Source organism: Arachis stenosperma, chromosome 6, assembly GCF_014773155.1.
Source record: "Arachis stenosperma cultivar V10309 chromosome 6, arast.V10309.gnm1.PFL2, whole genome shotgun sequence".
NCBI lineage: Eukaryota > Viridiplantae > Streptophyta > Magnoliopsida > Fabales > Fabaceae > Arachis > Arachis stenosperma.
The window spans coordinates 137,186,187-137,206,677 of record NC_080382.1 but is presented as its reverse complement, the minus strand read 5'-3'; the positions used below and the strand labels follow the sequence as shown (position 1 = coordinate 137,206,677).

Below are 20,491 nucleotides of genomic sequence, written 5' to 3'. Positions count from 1 at the left end.
AAACATAAAAAAGGGAGGAACTTTGCAACTTTAGTACTTAATTTTGTAGCTGTTTTCAAACTGCAGGCTGGCCCAGCACACTACATGGCCTTAATTTTGTCAGCCAGATACACACTTCATCAGATTATTCACAAAATTGTCAAAGAAACATGATATTTTCAAATGCTTGATCAGCCATATGAGTCAATATGATCTTCAAATACTTTCCATCTTAAACTACCATGACATTATGAGCAAAAGCCAAGAACAGAAGGGGGAAGTAAAAGAAGAAATAAGTACTCAGATCCAGTCACCTGAGCAGCTTGAAACCAATTCATCACAAAAATTGAAAGCGCCAAGCCAATAGTATATCCTAAAAATGAGCTTTTGAAATATTGAGCCTGTTTTTCTCTAGACACATCAAACCGCAAAGCCAATGCTATGAAGATACCTGAGGGTATTTTATCAAAAAAACGAAATAACAAAATTATGACATAGAAGTCACTGACTCTTTACCCCAAAATGCACATAAGTATGAAAATATGAAAGATGAAAATTGCATAAAATTCTGCAGTACAGGAAATACAATAGAAAAAAAAGTATATAATCTTTTCATGACTAATTCCACAATGTGAAGCATATAAGAAAATATGAAACATGTTTCATAACAGAAATGAGATAGAAAAAGTTCCTATTCAAATGGTCACATAGAGAACAATGATTAAAACAACCGTACAGCCTCTATAAAATAGTCATTGACTAAATATGTGGTTAACCATAGATGAAACAAAATTGAAGATCAGAATAATCTCAAAGAAAAATTTTACAGACTTAAATTAGGTGAAGATCTTAGAAGTTCTGGTTAGTAGAGGATGACACTACCACAAAAATTTACATTTAACTTTTTTGTTATATCAGGTGTAATTAGGGAGAGAACATTTAGTATTTTATTTTGTTGCTGTTTGTTGCTCTACCAATGGCTTTTGAGGATTCATGAACCATTCCTCCTGATTCCACATGAAACTCACTTTTGCGTCCCTATAAATTGACAGATAATGTGGTGAAATGCATTACCTTTGTTTCAAAAACTTGCATTTTAACATTCCTCAAGTTGAGCCACTTAAAAATTTCAATCTCCCTACTCACTCATTAATGAACAACTCTTTTTCTATAACATATCAGAATCCAATACCAGATATAAATTAAGAAGTTCTACACACTAATCTTAGTGCTACAAAAAGCCGGATACATTTGCAAGAAAATACATCAATAAACAAGTCAGCCTATCAGGGATGATAATGTCACCAAGGCCAAGCATTGAAAATGGCCGGGCAGAATCTGCTGTGGGGAACAAAAGCTGAAAAATAATTGGAATGATCAATATTAGGAAGATATTGTATAAGATATATTATTTAACTTCATATAAAGGAGGAGAAAATAAACCCAATTCACTTATATAAGACTTTAACTTTTATCGGAGCATCAAACGATTTAGCAACGCTAACTATCACTGGACTGCGGAAGATAGCACATTCAGCACTCCCTTAGCACATTCATCAAATGATTTATCGGAATATCAACTTCTCGATAACAATTTTCTTCTTTATAAATAAGTATTTTTATAAATAAATTTTCTTATAAAATTATTCTAAAGTTTTAAAGGCCCGGTTTTTATCTGGTTTGGACTCGGTATATTGTATGCCCCTCTGTAGGAGTTGGTGGACACTTCAGTAGCGGTGGCTATGGATTCTTGATGGCCTTGCTGCTGATAACATAGTTGATGCCCACATGATTGATGTGAAGGGAAGGCTTCTTGACTGAAAAGCTATGAGTGAGGGCCTTTTCTCGGCCATTAGAGGTGGTGGTGGAGCAAGCTTTGGAGTCATTCTAGCATGGAAGGTCAAACTAGTTGCAGTTCCATCAACCGTAACAGTATTCAGAGTTAAAAAGAACATTGGAACAGAATGCAACTAAGCTTATTTATAAGTGGCACCTTGTGGCAAGTAAAATTCATGAGGACATAACCATTAATCTCATATTGCAAAGGGTGAATTCAAGTAAAAAGGGAGAGTTTGGGGTCAATAACATTAATGGCTACTCAAGCTATAAGTAAGCTAGCGTTTGGGGTGAGAAGTATTTCAAGGTTGATCCTCTTAATTTCTTCACGTATGAACAGAGTATACCTTCTCTCGTGTCAAAGAGTCACAAATAGATAATGTAAGATCTAAAATCTTGGAATGTTAGCAGCATATATAATTAAATAAGCTGCTTTATTCTTATGCTTCTGTGTATCAGCGTATGCAGGGTGTCCTTCTTCCATAATATTATTTCAGATGTTACATCAATGCCTAATATATGTTTTGCATGAGGACCTTGAGAGCTTCAAGATGGTTATTTATAAAAAAGAAAAAAAAAATCTATTTACTCTTTACTGTGTCCTAAATTTTTCTTATCCTGAATCAAAATAAGTGGAAGAGCTTGGGCATATTCTGGCGGTGCTAACTCTTAATTGAAATCCCAAATTAGCAGCTTAGCTGTGATTCCAAAATGGTTAAGTAGATAATCATTACTTACAAGCTGGGGATGATTCTGGATAAACATTGTGATCCGGCTTGCTTCAACAATTTTGAGGGCGCATAAACTCCTACTTAGAAGAAAAATAGGAAAAGCTTAAGATAATTATGAACAACTACTAACAATTATGCGAAATTAGGCTGGAAGGTCTAAAAACAGAGAAAACTTATTGCCATTATGTTGCTCAGTATAATTGATAAGTACACGTGGGATGTGTGAATCATATAAGAAAGACTATTTCGTTGAATTTGCTATTATAAACGTTTCAAATGTAAATATAAGACAGACCATCTTATATGTGAATCATAGATCTTCTAGCGTTCTAAAATGTTTTAAAACTTCGGATATTTCTCTTTGGAAAATGTAAATTATAAAAGAACAAAAAAGATATGTCTTGTATGAAATGTTTTGAAAACCGGACCGGACCGGTCGGTCGAATCGATTTAATCAAAAACCGGCAAAAAAGTCCAATCCAGTGTGTAAAACCGCAAAATAAAAAACCGTTTAAAAATCGCTGAATCGGCCGGTTACCTTCAAGCGGATCGGCTCGGAACCCGGCCGGTTTACAGAAAACGACGTCGTTATCCCCCATGAAAGGGAAAACTTGCACGCGTTATCCCCTATTCCCCCCTTCTCCAACTCCTTCCTTCAGCAAAGAGCAAACTGCCCTAGCCTCCACCAAAGAAAGCAAACTCTAGCCTCCACCAATAGTTGTCGCCGTCTGTCGGAGTGAGAGACTGCTGCCGCCGTCCATCGCACTCAAGAACTTCCGTCTTCGTGCTCTCGGGCCTCTCGCCGGATCCTCCACGTCGGGTGCTCGCATCTCGCCGTTCTCCTCTGTGCTCGGCTGCTCGCACCTCCCTCCGCCAGTGAGTGCTCGAGCTGTGCGTGTTGGTTGCTGCTCGTCGTCTGTGGTTGTCTCTGCTCGATTCTGTCTCCCAGTCTCACTCGAGTCTCGTCTCAGTCACTGGCATCTCGTGGTTCGTCTGTCTCGTCGCCGGCGGCAGAAGCAACTCGTGGGGTTGTCTCTTGCTTTGTCTCCTTCCGTGGGGTGGTCGCCGACTCGCCGTCGACCGTTGGTGAGTCCCTGCACCATCCTTCCCTGTTCTCTCTTTTTCAGATTTTCCTTCTCCCTGTATTTTTGCATGTTGCTGAATTGCTAATCAAATTTGCCTTGTTACTAATCTAAATGTTGCTGTAAACCGGGACTTTACTTGGATTTGTTAAATTTGTTGCTGTAACTTGAATTTGTTGCTGAATTTGTTGCTTCCCAGTCACAGAATCAGAACAGAATACTTAGTCAGTGTTTGGTTGATTGGCTTTGCTCACTGATTGTATTTGATGATAAATTTTAAATTGATAACTTTTAAATTTTAAATTTGCACTGCCTGTTACTGATTCACCGTTCCTTCAGTACTTTTTGTTGTTGTTAATCATTGTGATGAGCTTTATTAAAATTGGGTTGAAAACTGTTTAATCTTTTTTCATTTTTCATTGTTCTTAACTTCTGTTCTTATTAAAAAATTTGCAATTGGTGATCTTTTGATTTATTATATGCTTCATGTTTTTAATTTCACTCTGCTTCTAGGCTTTGAAATCAGTTTATGATAACTGTGATGCAATTTCACTCTGCTTCTAGGCTTTGAAATCAGTTTATGATAACTGTGATGCAATTATTTAGTTGGATAACTGATGTAATTATTGAGTTCAAGAGATTGAGTTTTTGATTTGCAAGGTGATTTTTGGTTGATTTTTTATTTAATTTGGTAATGGTGTTTATGATTGGGGTTATCTGGTTTTCATTCTTTTTGAATTTGGTAATAGTGTGATTACTTGTTGCTGTTTGTAATGTTTGTTGCTGAATGATGATTGTTCTTTCTTGCCTCTGTTTAGTAATGTTTATTGAAATTTTGTACTTTTTCAATGCATATTTGTATGTGTGTTATTAGTCAAAGTCATGTCAAGGCCATGCAAATTTATTCAATGTAGTTAAGCATTACTTGCCTAGTCCAGTATGTATGCTCTCTGGTTCCCTAGAGTAAACATTTTTGAATTCATGAATATTATAATTTTTCTTGGAGACAAATTCACAGGGGGAGCATTGTATAATCTCATGTTAACAACAGAGACAAAAATTCACCTCACTACACTATATAATCATGCATCTAAGCTCATATCTATCACCTCACCACAACATCCATCATTCCATCATCTCAAAGGTGTCTCCAGTGCAGTCCAACCGAATTTACCTTTCCTAAAATCTGCCAAGACCTGGAATGTTGTTGAACATTTCCATTAAACACTTGGAGTGCAAGCTTCTCTAGAATTCTGCAGTGTCATAAAAGCATGTTCTAAATGAAACCAAAACTAAACTATGTATATTCTGAAGAGACACACTTGTCCAACACGTTTTTACCACATTTTTAATTTTTTTTTTCGGTTTTGAGAATTTTCCCCTTTTTAATGTGCAGTGTAATTTTTCTTATTAAATTACAAATGAAAAATATTAGAGAAAAAAATTGCAGTATTCTTTTTTCTTTATTTTTAAAAGGAGATATTTTCCATTTTCCTATAGAATTATCTAAAATTGCGTTGTGGTTGTTACTGATCCAGCTGAGAAATGAGCAGCAGCATAGTTATGAGTGTTCAGCTTTCAAGTTTATGGCTTCACAACTTTCCGGCAGTCACACCTTCTCTCTTTCTTCCCAGCGGCGGAGGTGGAGGAGGGAGGTCTTCCCCATCAGCTCTCTCTGCCACACCCAACCTCTCTTCCCATTCTCCTACCGTTCAGGTAAGAAACCAACCCTTTTCGTTGAAGTTCTAATATTTATCGCCAAACAAACACTGCCGTATTCTTTTGGAATTATCTAGATTCTAGAACGTGTTCTTGAATAGTTTTAATTGTGATGTAAAATTTGCAGATTGTTGGTGTGAAAGGCCATGATGGATATGGCAATGTCAATGTGAATAGCAACGTATTTGGTGGCTTCCAAGGAGATAATGATTATTGGAGTGATCTTGACAATGATCTTTATTACTGGACAAAGGCATTGCGCCCTGTGCAGGTATTATTATTTTGAATTCATGTTGCCCTATGTATAAGCTTAGTTACTGTAGCTAATTGTATGTGGAGGGTTAATTGGGCAGTGGTTTCCTGGTCATATTGCAAAAGCAGAGAAAGAACTCAAGGAGCAGCTTAGGTTGATGGATGTTGTCATTGAGGTGCGAGATGGCAGAATTCCAATGTCCACAACTCATCCACAGGCAAGTTAGTTTGTTTGTTTTGGTTGGGGGATTCTATATTGTTGATCAATAGACCAGCTTTGGAGCAATGCTTGAGTTATCTCCACGTAACTTCAAGGCTATTTGTTCGAACGAAATAAGTCACTGTTGTATATATCATGTTATGCCCGTCTAGATTAGTACTGGTCCAAACTGCAAAATCAGTCATGGATGTATATATCATGTTAAGTCATCTAGATTAACACCGGTTGGGTGTAGACCTTGCCCATACCCTGCACAATGTGGGAATCTTGAGCATCAGGCTGCTCTTTTTTTTTTAATTATTATTGTTATTGATTGTAGCCTCTTTATCTGGAAAGTAGTTTTATCACAAGGTGCCAGCCATTTTTCATGGATTCTTTGTGCTTCTTAATGGGGGCATAGAATATTGGTGACACTCCTACAACCAATGGAAAATCTAGTCATTTGGCACTGTGATAAAGATAACACATGTAAACTCTTGACCTCGCTATCGCTCTTCTTGTATAGATGGATCTATGGCTTGGTAATAGAAGGAGAATTTTGGTTCTTAATAGAGAAGACATGATATCAACTGCCGATCGTAATGCTTGGGCAGCTTATTTTGCTAAGCAAGGCACAAAGGTGGTCTTCTCCAACGGGCAACTTGGAATGGTATATAAATTAATTTCTTTTTAGCTCTTGATGTCTTGTTAGGAAGTTTCACATGCCACATACTTAATTCTGTGTTGTATGTATTGCAAAGGGTACAATGAAGCTAGGTCGGTTAGCAAAGGAATTAGCAGCCGATGTAAATATTAAACGCAGAGCCAAAGGACTGCTTCCTCGTCCGGTGGGTTATGTAGCAATTAAGTGTCAATTTTAGTTGTGTCATTCCTTTAATAATTATTTGGCAAAAGAGTTTCTCTTATTGCTCAAAAGAATTCCTTTCATTATCTAATATCTATACAAGAAAAACATAATTTAAACCATATGGATAGTAATTTTGTACCTCTTTCTCTGTTGCAGCATTCTTATAACTCCTAAATGATATAAATATAGTGAAACACATTGTTTGAGTGAAAATTTGGATCAGTAAATTGCATAGCCAAAATAATCTATCTGATTGCTGTGTATAATCTTTAGGCTATTTCTTGTGTTTTTCATTTTACAAAAAAAAGTATTTTTCTTTTTAAGTTTTACACTAGTTCTCCCTCTTTAGTACTTGTTTCAAATGAATATAACTAAGTTGAAGTGAATTATTCATGTCACTGTGTAAAGGTTCGAGCTGGAATAGTTGGATACCCTAATGTTGGAAAGTCATCGTTGATAAATCGTTTACTAAAGCGAAGAATGTGCCCTGCAGCCCCCAGACCAGGAGTTACAAGAGAATTGAGGTAACTTATTCATTTTATTTGTTACCAAGAGGTTGAAAGTGTTTTGAAAATTGGAACAGTTTCTTAATTGTTCATGAACTTGTATTCTGTTTAAGTTGAAACTAATGGCTTCTAATGTTGAGTACTTAAGTCTTGAACTTTTATCAGTGTTCAACAGCTGGGGGATTTAGGGTTTAGGGTTTAAAGTTTAAAACACGACTGTGACTTAATTATTCTAGCTTTCCAGTAATATAAGAACTAGTCTCCTCCACTGACTAAAATAAAACACACCTAGAGGAAAATAGCAGTATGTTCTGTTCAAGTCCTAATAGTTTCAAAAACAAGATTAGCCACAATAATAGTATAATACAACTAATTTGTTCTGTCTAAATTTGAAGTTTTAGCTCAAAAAAGAAACGATGGTAGATATGTCAACGACAATTAAGTTAATTATTCATAAACTTATCGTATTTCTTTCTGAATGCAAAAGGTGGGTTTGTTTCGGAAAAGATCTTGAACTGTTGGATTCTCCTGGGATACTTCCAATGCGAATCAGTGACCAATCAGCTGCTATAAAACTCGCCATATGTGATGACATTGGAGAGAGGTCCTATGATGTCACTGATGTTGCTGCAATTCTTGTGCAGATGCTTACAAAGCTTCCGGCAGTAGGTACATACGACCCCGTTCCAGTTAATTGTTTGGTTATTTATTTAACAATTTCTGGATCTTTGAAAATGGATGGGCTTCTTTGTGACAACATCTTGATTCCCCTTTTCCCGTCTTCAAACTTATGATTCTTACCCTTTGCTCAATGCAGGTGGAGATGCTCTTCGCAAGCGATATAAGATTGATGTAGATAGTAAATGCGGCAAAACGTATGTCCCTCATTTTTCTAAATCTGTTTTTATTGCATCGATTTATCATTTATGCGGTAAAACGTGTTGAACAGGCATGTCTCTTCAGAATATATATAGTTTTGGTTTCATTTATAACATTTTTATGAGACTGCAGATTTGTAGAGAAGCTTGCACTCCAAGTATTTAATGGAAATGTTCAACAAGCGGCATTTCGGGTCCTTTCAGATTTTAGGAAAGGTAAATTCGGTTGGACTGCACTGGAGAGGCCTCCGAGATGATGGATGTGGTGTTCGCTTTCGAAACTAGAACTCTTGTGAAGCTTGAATTGAAGGTAAGAATACCTCCAAGGCTAGAACTCAATCCTCCTTGGTGATAAGTGAAAAAATGGATATCGTGATTATGAATGACATGAATGGAGGACAAAGGTGGTGAATGTTCTGAAAAAGACAACACCATTGAAGAGTTTAAGTTACACCAAACAAAGAATCTTTCCTGCTGTTACCATGGAATTAGTTGGCTCGATGTAAGCTATGTCTGTATAATCAATAATGTATTAATGCAATGTATATCTTTAATTTTGTTAGCGTTAGAGATAATAAAATTGTGAAAGAAGATAAACATCATGATTAGGCCAAAGCATGATCAAATTGAGGAAATTGCACATATTGCCACTTCTCAAGCATATACTCTAATTCTAAAGCCACACCACATATTTTGCGTTGGATCATTCTTTCTCCTTAGACCACAAAATACGAATGGATGGTAAGTATAGGGGCCAACTATACTATCAGCTAACTTGAACAACTTTTCTAAATATAGGATTTTGAATAATTAGGATTTGTTCCGCAAAATTAGGATCCTTCTCTGTGAACGTGGACACATAGCTTTGTGAACGTAGGTATCATCACCTACGGCTTTATGAACGTGTAGCTCTCTTATCGTGTCACTGGTTCGTGGAGCTCAACCGCCTGTTGTGCTGTTGCTATGCCCTCTGCTGGAGCTCCTCTGTGCGTGGTGCCGAGTCGACTTGCACCGAATTCTCATCGCTGTGAGTGGCGCGTTTGGATCCTTGAGGTTGAGCTTTGCTTGGTTGGAGTCCCTGCTCTTGGAGATTGCAGCAGAGGAAAAACTACTTCAGACCCAATTGGCATGTGTTCATCTTTCTGAAAGTTCTCTTTGAAGAATTTCATTCTTAATAATAATAAATAATAAATTAGAATATGTAATATATATTTCTTTTTTGAAAGCAAGATTTTAACACAATAAAATAAAGTGAAACTTATTTGGGAACTAGAGAAATAAGATTATTATTACCAGTTTGTGAGTTTGATTATTATTACCAGTTTGTGAGTTTCTTGATTTCTTCCGGGTTTTTTTGAGTGTTGACAATTCCTATAATGAATTTTGATGGGAATTAAGAACATAGCTCAAAGTTTCTATCTTTATTATAGGGTTGTGATGGATATCTTTGGTGGAAGTAAAAGAAGTTAACTTTGTAAGATCTGAGGCTAGTTCCTTCCCAGCTAAGCAAATTTTGAGAGTTATATCCTCTTTTGTTGTTAACTATTGTGGAGAGCTTGTATTGTGTAGCCAGGGAGACAGGAAAATTCGTTGAATTAGATTGGATTTTTTGTTGTTGTAGTTGTAGTTGTGGTTGTAGATTGAAACAAGATTCCGGAGATCTAGGGGCATCTATGCTCTTATGTTGCTAATGCTAGATTTCCAATCAATGGGGTTTGCTTAGATCTAACCAAACTATGAAAGTTCTCATGGCATGATTGAGACTATGTGAAGTTTGAAGTATGGTGACTGAAAATGGCAGAATGGGAGGTTGCTAATAGCTATAATATGATTTATTTCATATTTTGAAATTGAGGGTTAGGGTTCATGAATGGAGAAGATGTTGAGAGAACTTGGGATTTCTGAATTTCATCACTTTGCCCATATTATAAACCGGATGCCGAGCATAACAATTTTTAACATTTCACAAACTCAGCCCAATATATATTGTTATCCACTTATCCTTTAGCCAACGTTTGTTCTAAGTTCTAATAATTTGTTGTTTTGTTGAGGTTATTGATTTGTTGCACACATATATGTTGATAGATTTCTTCAGCACACAGAGGTCAAATTGATTTCACTAAACGTGCATCGGGTTTTGATAACAAGCATTATGGTTGTACCGAAGTTTATGGATGATGCGTAAGTTAGTTTGAAATTGCAGGAATGCTAATAGTAATTTTGAAACTTTGTCTAAAAATGTATTCCCTCTGATTCTTTTTAGTTGTCACGGTTGCTTTTTGGTATATCATTGATCAATTGACATTGTCCCAAGTAACATAATTAACATATAAATGGAAATGGAGAGAATATTATTGACTGTTGATAACTCAATATAACTCATCTAGTAGGTTGAAGATGACACCAAGTAGTGTTTTAATTAAACTTTCTGCTGTTTCTGCAGATTCTTCAACAATGCATACTATGTAAGAGTTGGAGGAGTAAGTACATCTGAATTGAACAGATTGGAGATGAGCTTTCTGTTTGACAAACGTGTCTGGGAATTGTAGCGCAGCTGAGAATCACGCCTGGAGGAAGAAATCGCGCCTGTGACAAAGAGAAAGAGGAGAGAATCGTGTGACAGAGAGGGGGAAAGAGGAGAGAATTGTGCGTGAGAGGGGGAAGGAGGCGCGTGTAACCGAAATTGGGGAGAGTAGGGTGGTGTTGAGTGAGAGTGGATTTAGTTTTTAATTTTTGAATTTTTGTATTTGTATACATATCTATATATAGTAGTTGAAATTGGTGTACATGTAACATAACTGTTATAGAATAGTTGTGTGTTCAACAATAAAAATGTTTCTGGAGATCATAGTCGGTATCTGATATCTCCCATCTTTTGTGAAGGTATCTTCCTTGCATGTATGGAATTTAGGGTTTTTTTGGATATAGAAAAAAAATGAAAGGAAAAAAAATAAAAAGAAAAAAAAATGAAAAGAGAGAAAATAGAAGAAAAAGTGGAGTTATTTGTGTGTTGTTTGGATGAAAAGAAAATAAAAAATTTTTTTTTTTTTGTTTAAATGAAAAGAAATATGAAATAAAAAAATTATAATAGTATAAAATTATATTAATACTCTTATTTATATTATATATAAATTATAATTTATTAATGATGAAGAATAAATGTATAATTTTATTAATATTTGTCACTTTTTTTTTCTAATTTTATCTCCTCTTTGAGATGAAAATATTTTAGTGAAATCTCACATTATTTTTTTTTCATTTTATTTTCTCTTTTTATTTGAACAAAAAAAAATACTTTTCTATTATTTTCTTTTTCTTCAAATTCCCCCGATCCAAAAAATGTGTTAGAGTTGTGGGAAATTGATAACTTACCTCTAAAGTTGGGTCAAAGGATCGAAGTTAGTATGTAATTGAGTGAGAGTGACCTCCCAATCTATTGGGCCAAGTCGAGTGGAAATGAACTTGGTTCATTGTTGGGTTGTGTCCTTTTGGATTTAAGCTTTTTAGTAAGAATAATATATATATATGACATTTTTAATAATTTAATTTTAATATACTATCAATATAAAATAATTTTATGAATATATCTAATTATATAATGTTCAGTCCACCAAAAATAATTACTTTTTATTTTAATTCTGTAAATAATCACTTAAAAAAATAAAAATAATTAAATAATTATATAAAATATTTTATAAATATATCAAAATTAAACTCTATTTTTAATATATATTTATAAGAATAATTAATGTTTGAAATCTTGAATGTATAAGTTAAACAGATAAGTTGATTTCTTAAAATTAAATTATTGAGTTAAATTTCAATTCGGCACATAAAATTTAATTTGATATTCAATTTAAATTTCTACGATTTTATTGGTTTCAATTAGAACCTTAAATTATAGTAATAATAGATTTTAATTGTTTTTATAATGATCTCCGTCACTGAAATGCTTATCTACTTATCTAATATATTTATCTGATACTGTGAATTTTATGTTGCCGCTAAAGTGCTGAGTGTGTTGAGTAACAATTAAATGACGTAGGGATGAAATTCGAAACTCAATATGTCTCCTATGATTGAAATAAAATTCTAGACAAAGTTCTAAATGTCTCAAATTAATAATTAATCATCATCTTTATAGGAATGATTGAGAGTAACAGTTAAATTTATGCAAATATATGACCTAATAGAGTTCCCAAAATTTTGACTGTTACTCCTAATTATTTTTGCGAAGACAATGATAAATTATTAATTTAGGACATTTGGGGCTTTGTTTAGGGTTTTATTTTAATCACAAGGCCAGATTGAATATTTAAATTTCATCTCCGCACGAAGATTATTGTAGGAATAACTGAGATCCACTATTGCTAATTTAGGAGTTTTAAGGGGGACTAATAAAATTGTAGAGATTAAATTGAATATTGGTCACATTTTAAGAATTAAATTGAAATTCAACTCAAAATTATTAAGGTAGTGTTTGGCTAAGAGACGGACTAAAATAAGTCTCAGAATTATATTTAGTGTAAAGTGAAAGAAAGAGATTGAAATAAAAATAAAATTCTAATTTAATTTGTACAAAAAATAAAGTTAGAATTAATTAATTGAAATGAATATTTTTTAAGTATAAAATGTTATTAATTTTTAGTCTCCATCCTGATAAATTTTAATCTTTTATGTTCTTACTTTTTGAAGATACTGAAATACTAAATTTTAGAGATAAAAATTAAAATTTTAATACTAATCTCTAAATAAAAAAAGATGATACTAAATCTCAATTTTTTAGTCCCATTACAATATTCCAAAACAAACGCTACTGGTTGAATCATTTTGGTCTAACTCGGCCGAAAGGGTGAGTTTGCTTGGCTGGCTTGGGTGATGCAACATCAATAGGGGTGGTCGGTAGCAGCAACGGCATCACGGTGCGAATTAAACCCACAGAATACACGTGGCAACTTCTCATAAGCTCACTACTTTGTTTTTCCCTTCATGATTCCAATTCTACCCCTCTTACCTTTCCTCAACGGATTCGCCAACGCTAATCTAGCAATCTTTCGTTCGTGAGAAAGATTCACGGAACTAACTAAGACGAAACGAGAAGCAGATAAGACCAAGTCGTTTATACTTTATATAGCCGGAATCTTTCTCCGATCGCGCCGGAAGCTCCGTTTTTAAGCTTCGTCGGAGAATCGCCGATCTTCCTTTTGTTTTCTTCTTTCTATTACTTCAGACTCGTCGGTAACCGGAGATGGTGAATTCTATGGTGGAACGCGCCACGAGCGACATGCTCATCGGACCCGATTGGGCCATGAACATCGAGATCTGTGACATGCTCAATCGTGACCCTGGGTACGCTTACTTCCCTTTCTCCTATTCCATCCAAAACGCAGCGTTTTGTGCTTCCAGTCTTCTCGTTACTTCTCTTTGTTTGATTGATTGTTTATTTATTTATTAATTTTCTTTGGAAGAATTGTTTGGAAGAATTGCTAACGAAAAACATAAAGTTGAATTTGATCTTTTGGTTTTGATGCTATGACGGAATTCCGATCGAGTTGTCAGTTTAATTGGAATGAACTGCAAAGTTTCTGAACTATTGATTTGGTTTATGAACTAACTAATGCGTGCTTCAAAGTTTGAGGGTTGAGTGCTCTTAGTTTTTCGTTAGGGGATTTTTGGCTGAACATTTTGAATTTGAATAATCAGTTACGGTGGATGGGCTAAGATTTTGAACCGTAGTGCAGAAGTAGGGTTAACCTAGATGGACTTAGGTCTCCAATTCAAGGCTGCATAAAACTACGCTTCTCAGACTGTACTAGATGGTAGTTTTGTACACTGGACTGGCAATTTTTAGTGATAGTAGATGGCTACTACAGCGGGCTGTGGATGTTAGTGTGTTTCTCTGGCGATGCGCATTTGATGTGTCATGTCTAGTTTGCTGGTTGTTTTCCACAAGACTTCGTGATAAATATCCATTTTTGCTATGTCTGTGACTGATTTGCTGTGACTTTAGAACTTTGACCTTGTGTTGAAACCAGTTTGAGGTTTAGTCCCAGTGATTCTTTTGTGCATTGTTGATGGGTGAAAATGTGCTATCGGATTATCTTGATCTTCTTTATTAGGCTTTGGTGAAAACTCACATGTAGTTTGTCTTCATGTGAAGTTAATAGTGAGAACGGTTAGATAATTTGACATGTTTGATTGAATTATTATCTAATGGTTTTCAATATCAACTTCGTATGAAGACATTGCATGTGAGTCTCTATCTTAGGCTGTGCTTGATAAGTGTCTTAAGACAGAAATATAGACACTAAGACTGAGACTGATAAGATAGAAAATTAGGCTAGTTTTGTCCTCCAAAACAAATTTGGGTCTCCCTACATCTCTGTATTTCTGTCCTGTCTCAATTACCAAATGTATCCATATTAATTGGTAATGAGTTCTTACAGTTTTTATTTTTGAACTTGATTTTCTTTTTAGTGATATAAGTGGAGTATGATTGATATGGATATTTGGTGTGTAATTTTTAACTTTGCCCTTTGTTTAACTTTCATATATTGAAAAGGGTTGGTTATGATTTGTCAGGCAAGCAAAGGATATTGTTAAAGGTATAAAGAAGCGGATTGGAAGTAAAAACTCAAAAGTCCAGCTACTTGCTCTAACTGTAAGCACTTAAGCACTTTAATTCATCCTTTTTAAAACAAAATAAAAAATAAACTCAGATGTTAACATTGTTCAAGCTGATTTTTTCTTTTGTTTGTTTTTTGCTTCTTCCTTTTCTGGGCCATCTTTTCTTCAATTACTTTTTCACATTCCATTTTGACTTCATAAACATCTACTCATTTTACTTCTTTGAATGTTTATTCGGTTAATAATCTTGATTTTCATTGTAATTTTATGAACTTCTTTAAGATACCTTTCTTTTTTTATTAGTAAAGTTACATTGACAAGTGCTTCAATTGTTTGGTAAAATATGATGAGAAACTTAGTGAAGGTAAAGGAAAGTTCAACTCAAAAACATATTTGATGAAAATTTATTTTATAAACCATATAAAAGGATCCAATGCAAGAGGAAATATAATAATAAGAAGTCAACAGTCCTTTTCCAACCAGATGAGATTGGTTACATGATTCGGAAAGCAGTGCTACAGTGCCTTTCTTCCTCTCGATGAACAATACTGATGTGCTAATGTGAGCACTACTCTTCTACAATAGTACAGTAGGAGCAACAAATGGAATTTACTCCTTATATTCTACATCAATGGATTCCTTGTAACTTGCACATTTTGTGCTAGGTTTTTTGCTAAGATTAATTTATGCCTTTGGAGACTGTTTTCAAATGAAATGCTTATAATGGAGTAGTTGATTACATAACAGGATCCAGTATGATGTTGTTTACTCTCATTATCATAAAAATCATTGCTTCCTATTTGATTAACTGAGAATTGAAATTTTTTGTGATGTTATCATGTTACTTTGTCATAGTTTGTTACAATGGGATTCATCAGAAGTTTACCATTATGTCTTTAATTTTCAAATTGAATTTTTTGATTGATGATATGGGGTAGAATTGTAGAAGCCACATACCTATTCTAATGGTGTTTTTTTCAGCTAGAAAGTACTATGTCTAGTCTGGATATAATTGACACGTTTGACTCTATATCTGTGGCAACTCATTTGGTCTTGTACTATTCTGCTGTATTTTAGTTACTGGAGACAATCATAAAGAACTGCGGAGACATTGTTCACATGCATGTTGCAGAGAAAGATGTGCTTCATGAGATGGTGAAAATAGCAAAGAAGAAGGTATCATAAATTTTGAATGTTTTCATTGTTTTCTTATGTTAGTGGCCTCTTCTTGTACAATATTTGATTTTATTTCTCATGCCAATTGTAGCCTGATTTTCATGTCAAAGAGAAGATACTGATTCTTGTAGATACATGGCAAGAAGCCTTTGGAGGTCCCCGATCAAGATATCCGCAGTATTATGCTGCATACCAGGAACTGCTGGTATGTTTACCACAATGTTGTTCAGTTATATTTTTTGCTTTATTTTATTTTATTTTTTAACTAAGTAATAAGGAAAGCAGTTTATAAGAGCAAGATGTATCATTTTTTCCTTTCAATAGGATGTTTATCTGATTCCTTATATATGGATCTAGAATATGAGCTTTTATACTTGGATATTGACATAACCTTTTAAAATCTAAGTGTGTTTCCTTTAACTTATAAAGGATTTGTTTATTTCAGCGTGCTGGGGCAGTATTTCCCCAGAGATCTGAGCAATCTGCACCGGTGTTCACACCTCCACAAACACAGCCATTAGCATCATACCCTCCAAACATACGTGACTCTGATACTCGGCAGGACACAGCTGGTTCCTCTGCAGAGTCTGAGTTTCCAACATTAACGTATGTTTCTAATTATCTTTCTTGTCATCAAAAGATTGACTTGGTACTTGTAAATATTCTTCTAGTGACACTAAATATTGTAATAATAAATATTAAATTCACTACATGTCTATTCCTGTTGAAGAATTTCTTTGTTCAGATATCAGATAAGCCATATGCCTTTTTCTGATCTGCTCTGCATTGTATTATGATTGTTACTTTTTTTTTAATTAAAAAAAAAAGAAGAAAAGAAAAAAAGTTGTTGTATTATCCCTGATTAAATCAAACAAAGTTATAATGTTTTTGAGGAAATAATGGTAAGTAGATAAATATGCAAAATATAGCTTAAGGAGGAATCCGTGCATGAACAATTTCTGTTTTTCCTTTATTGTCTGTAATTTCTTATTGCTCCCTTTCATTTCTCACTTTATATGATTATGATTAAATATAAAAACTGCAGGTATTGATCATTGATCAGTGTTTTTTTAAGTGTCAAGGGGTATTTTTGACTTAGAAGATGTTAAACTCTGAATTTCCATGGTTCCAAACTAAAACATTTATTTTAAGTGGAACGTCCAACTGCTCCATATTGTATGTACTGATGCTGATATTATTGTGATGATGGAAATTATGCTTTGGTACAGATTGCTGTTTGCAGTTATGGACTATTTTGTTTAATTGATCTTTCTTTGGCAGTCTGACAGAAATTCAGAATGCACGGGGTATTATGGATGTTCTCTCAGAAATGCTAAGTGCATTAGACCCTAGTAATAAAGAAGTAAGTTCTGAACTTCCTCAGTTTCACAATAAAGTTGGTATCTTAAATCATCCGGTCTTAATGGCTTCCTAAGTCCCAAATAACCATGCCGTGATTTCTGTTGAGTATTCAATTTTTAGTAATTAGATTTTCCCTTCTGAACATGCTGCTAATGTATGAATATGGGTTTCTTTCAGTTCAAAAAGACTATTGATTGTCGTGTTATAAAGAATGTGCTCCTGCTTGACCTAATGTATTTTACCTGTTTTCAGGGTCTTAGGCAGGAGGTTATTGTTGACTTGGTGGAGCAGTGCCGAACATACAAACAGAGAGTGGTACACCTTGTTAACTCAACTTCGTAAGGCCTGATGTCCCTTTCTGCAAAATTATGATAGGACTGTCATGCATGATGTTCTTTAAATGTTTGGTTCATGTTAGTCAAATTGTTGATTTATTCTTTGATCAAAGAATTTAATAGGTCTTACTAAGAAGAATTTAACAAGGTCATTATTGTGGTGGCTTTTGACTGTTTTCCTAGTGATGAATCACTGCTTTGCCAAGGACTAGCTCTGAATGATGATCTGCAGCGTGTACTTGCCAAGCATGAATCTATTTTGTCAGGAACTCCTACTCAGAATCAAAAACCCCCAGAGAATTCAAAGCCTGCAACTGCTGGAGCACTTCTAGATGTTGATGCTCCTTTGGTTGATACTGGAAATTCTAGCAAACAAATTGATAGAAGGTAATTGACTCTATTATTTCTTGATATTGTTTTGCTTATGTTGCATTATCTGCATTCATAAAAACCACTATTGGTTTTACCTTATAGAAATAATCCAATTAATTCAATACTGTGCCCGACTCAATATTCTTGTAGTAGAACACAATATAGGGTTAATGCTCACAAAACTGAGGCTCTGTGCTAGTCTTTTAATTTTGAAATGAATAGTTTAGTGGTAGTCATCATAAAGATTTACGAAGGTGGGATAAGTTTTCAGATTTAGGCAATATATCACTTGAGTCAAGACTATGTTAAGATCATGAAAGATCTCCAATTGTGTGTAGTTAACCCATTAATAATCAGTTTATTATATCCTGCCGATAGTGAGCTAGGAGATCGGTGTAATTCTGGCTGCAGATTTAAATTTTGTTATTGTTATTTGTTTTATTTTATTTTTTGGTATAAACATGTAGAAATAGATTTAGGTATGAAATATAGTTGACCTTATCTATTTGGTGCCTTCTAAATAGATGGATTGTCATACTTGTTCAATATTTTTATAATGTATTTACCTGCAGCTCCCCTCCTAGTGCTGAAGCAGGATCCTCAACATTGAATCAGTTATTGCTTCCTGCACCCCCCACCGCCAATGGTTCAACCATCCCTGCCAAGGTTGATCCCAAATTCGACCTGCTCAGTGGTGATGACTATGCCTCACCAAAAGCAGATACTTCACTTGCTCTTGTTTCTCTTGGAGAACAACAGCCTGCTACTCCTGTGAATCAGCAGAACGCTCTTGTTCCTTTTGATGTGTTTTCTAATGGTAATAATGCAGCGGCTACACCTGTCAGTACTCAGCTAAACCAGCCACCTAATTTTGCTGGCCAAACCAGTCAGATTCCTACCCAATTTCAACAACAGCAGAGTTTTGTATCTCAAGGTGGATTTTACCCCCAAGGAAGTGCACCAAACGCAGGGTCACCTCAGTATGAGCAGTCACTCTATACACAAAGTTCAGGTCCCGCCTGGAATGGTCAGGTTGCACAGCAGCCACAGCCATCTTCGCCTGTTTATGGTGCATTTATGTTTCTTTGTTCAATTCAAACAATAATTTTTTATGTAAACTTTTCACAATTATATCTCTTCAATTTTTTTTGTTTTCAATGTTTTTTTTTCCCAACTAACTGGCAGTCATATGCCAAGTTTGTGACTGGATAGATGAAGAGAACGCAAGCCTACAACATTTCTGCACTAGTATAAAGACTCTATTGCATGTCTCATATTTGTGCGTTTGACAGGCACACAAAACACTGGATCACTGCCGCCACCTCCCTGGGAAGCTCAAGCGGCAGATAATGGCAGTCCAGCTGCAAGCACTCCATTTCCGCAACCACCACAAGTTAGTCAAGTGATGATGACAAATGGCGCCGCAAATTCTCAGGGCCCTCAAACAATGGGCAATGGCCAGATTGCTGGAATATATATGCAGCCAACTGCCAACAGTTATACGCCAGCAATCAATAACCATGTTGGTCAACACAATCAATTCGGCATGCATCCTCAACATATTCAAGGCATGGCAGGGCCCTACATGGGTGGTATGATGCCAAATCAAATGCAAGCTGGTCCAGTGGCTTCCATGTATCCTCAACAAATGTACGGAAATCAATTTATGGGATACGGCTATGGTCAGCAACAAGGAGTTCCATATATTGAGCACCAAATGTATGGTTTATCTGTTAGAGATGATGGTGGTTTAAGAAGCTCTTACCAGTCTTCTACTACATCTTATGCTCCATCTGGGAAGCCTTCCAAGCCAGAAGATAAGCTATTTGGTGACCTTGTTGACATGGCAAAGGTGAAGCCGAAACCTGCTCCAGGTCGAGCTGGTAGCATGTAAAAACTATGACTGGGTTTGCTTTTTTCACCCATTAGCTAACTCCTATCTTATACTGCTTTTTATTTTTCATTTACTTTTATGTTTTTATAATATATATCTTTTCATTTTTGTCACATAATGTTTTTGTTTGTTTGTCTGGGACTTAGACATTTGGAATATGTACATTCATTTTAGAGAAGAAACATTTGAAAATGGAAAAAAAAAAAGGCTAGACCATCTTTTGGGTTGGATTGAAGCTTTGTGACATTTCACATTTTAAATTGCTCACTGCTGTTCAGGATTGTTGAATCTAACGGTGACTGAAATCTTGAACACGAGTGTTACATTTCATTATTACGTCAAATCGACTATAGAGTTGTAATGGTTATGTTGTTTCAGAAACTAATGGCCAAGATTGGTAGGTTCCTGGGGCGAAAGATGTATGGGAGTTTGTATTTGAAGAGGATATCACTTTGCTTTTTAGTAGGCAGCATTGAAATATTGCCTTTCTAATTGTTGGCTTTGTAGCATAATTATTTCGTAACGTCTTTCAATGTAGCCTATAGAAGCCGCATTGTCGAATACTTTTCCCTTTTATTATAATTTTGTTTTTGGTTGTTAGAACAATAACATGATTTGAGCATAAAGGAAGAGTGATTCAGTTGGATAAACTAGATATATGTTAAGATAGAAGAA

General features: G+C 35.0%; 2 protein-coding genes across 2 annotated transcripts; both read left to right on the top strand.

Annotated features, from left to right (window-relative positions):
* Nucleotides 1–3,194: 3,194 nt before the first annotated feature.
* LOC130936004 (DAR GTPase 3, chloroplastic-like) lies at nt 3,195–8,756 on the top strand. The gene is made up of 10 exons (XM_057865965.1): nt 3,195–3,632; nt 5,167–5,344; nt 5,475–5,618; nt 5,701–5,817; nt 6,325–6,468; nt 6,560–6,646; nt 7,075–7,190; nt 7,660–7,841; nt 7,990–8,047; nt 8,184–8,756. Exons 2-10 carry the CDS (start codon nt 5,174–5,176, stop codon nt 8,305–8,307), a joined length of 1,143 nt encoding a protein of 380 aa, XP_057721948.1. The 5' UTR covers nt 3,195–3,632; nt 5,167–5,173; the 3' UTR covers nt 8,308–8,756.
* Nucleotides 8,757–13,055: 4,299 nt separating this feature from the next.
* Nucleotides 13,056–20,051, top strand: LOC130935093 (TOM1-like protein 9). Its single transcript, XM_057864662.1, has 10 exons — nt 13,056–13,399; nt 14,633–14,711; nt 15,755–15,853; nt 15,945–16,058; nt 16,299–16,459; nt 17,135–17,216; nt 17,468–17,553; nt 17,734–17,937; nt 18,495–18,991; nt 19,215–20,051. The coding sequence occupies exons 1-10, from the start codon at nt 13,299–13,301 to the stop codon at nt 19,814–19,816; spliced, it is 2,025 nt and encodes a 674-aa protein (XP_057720645.1). The 5' UTR covers nt 13,056–13,298; the 3' UTR covers nt 19,817–20,051.
* The last annotated feature ends 440 nt before the right edge of the window (nt 20,052–20,491 follow it).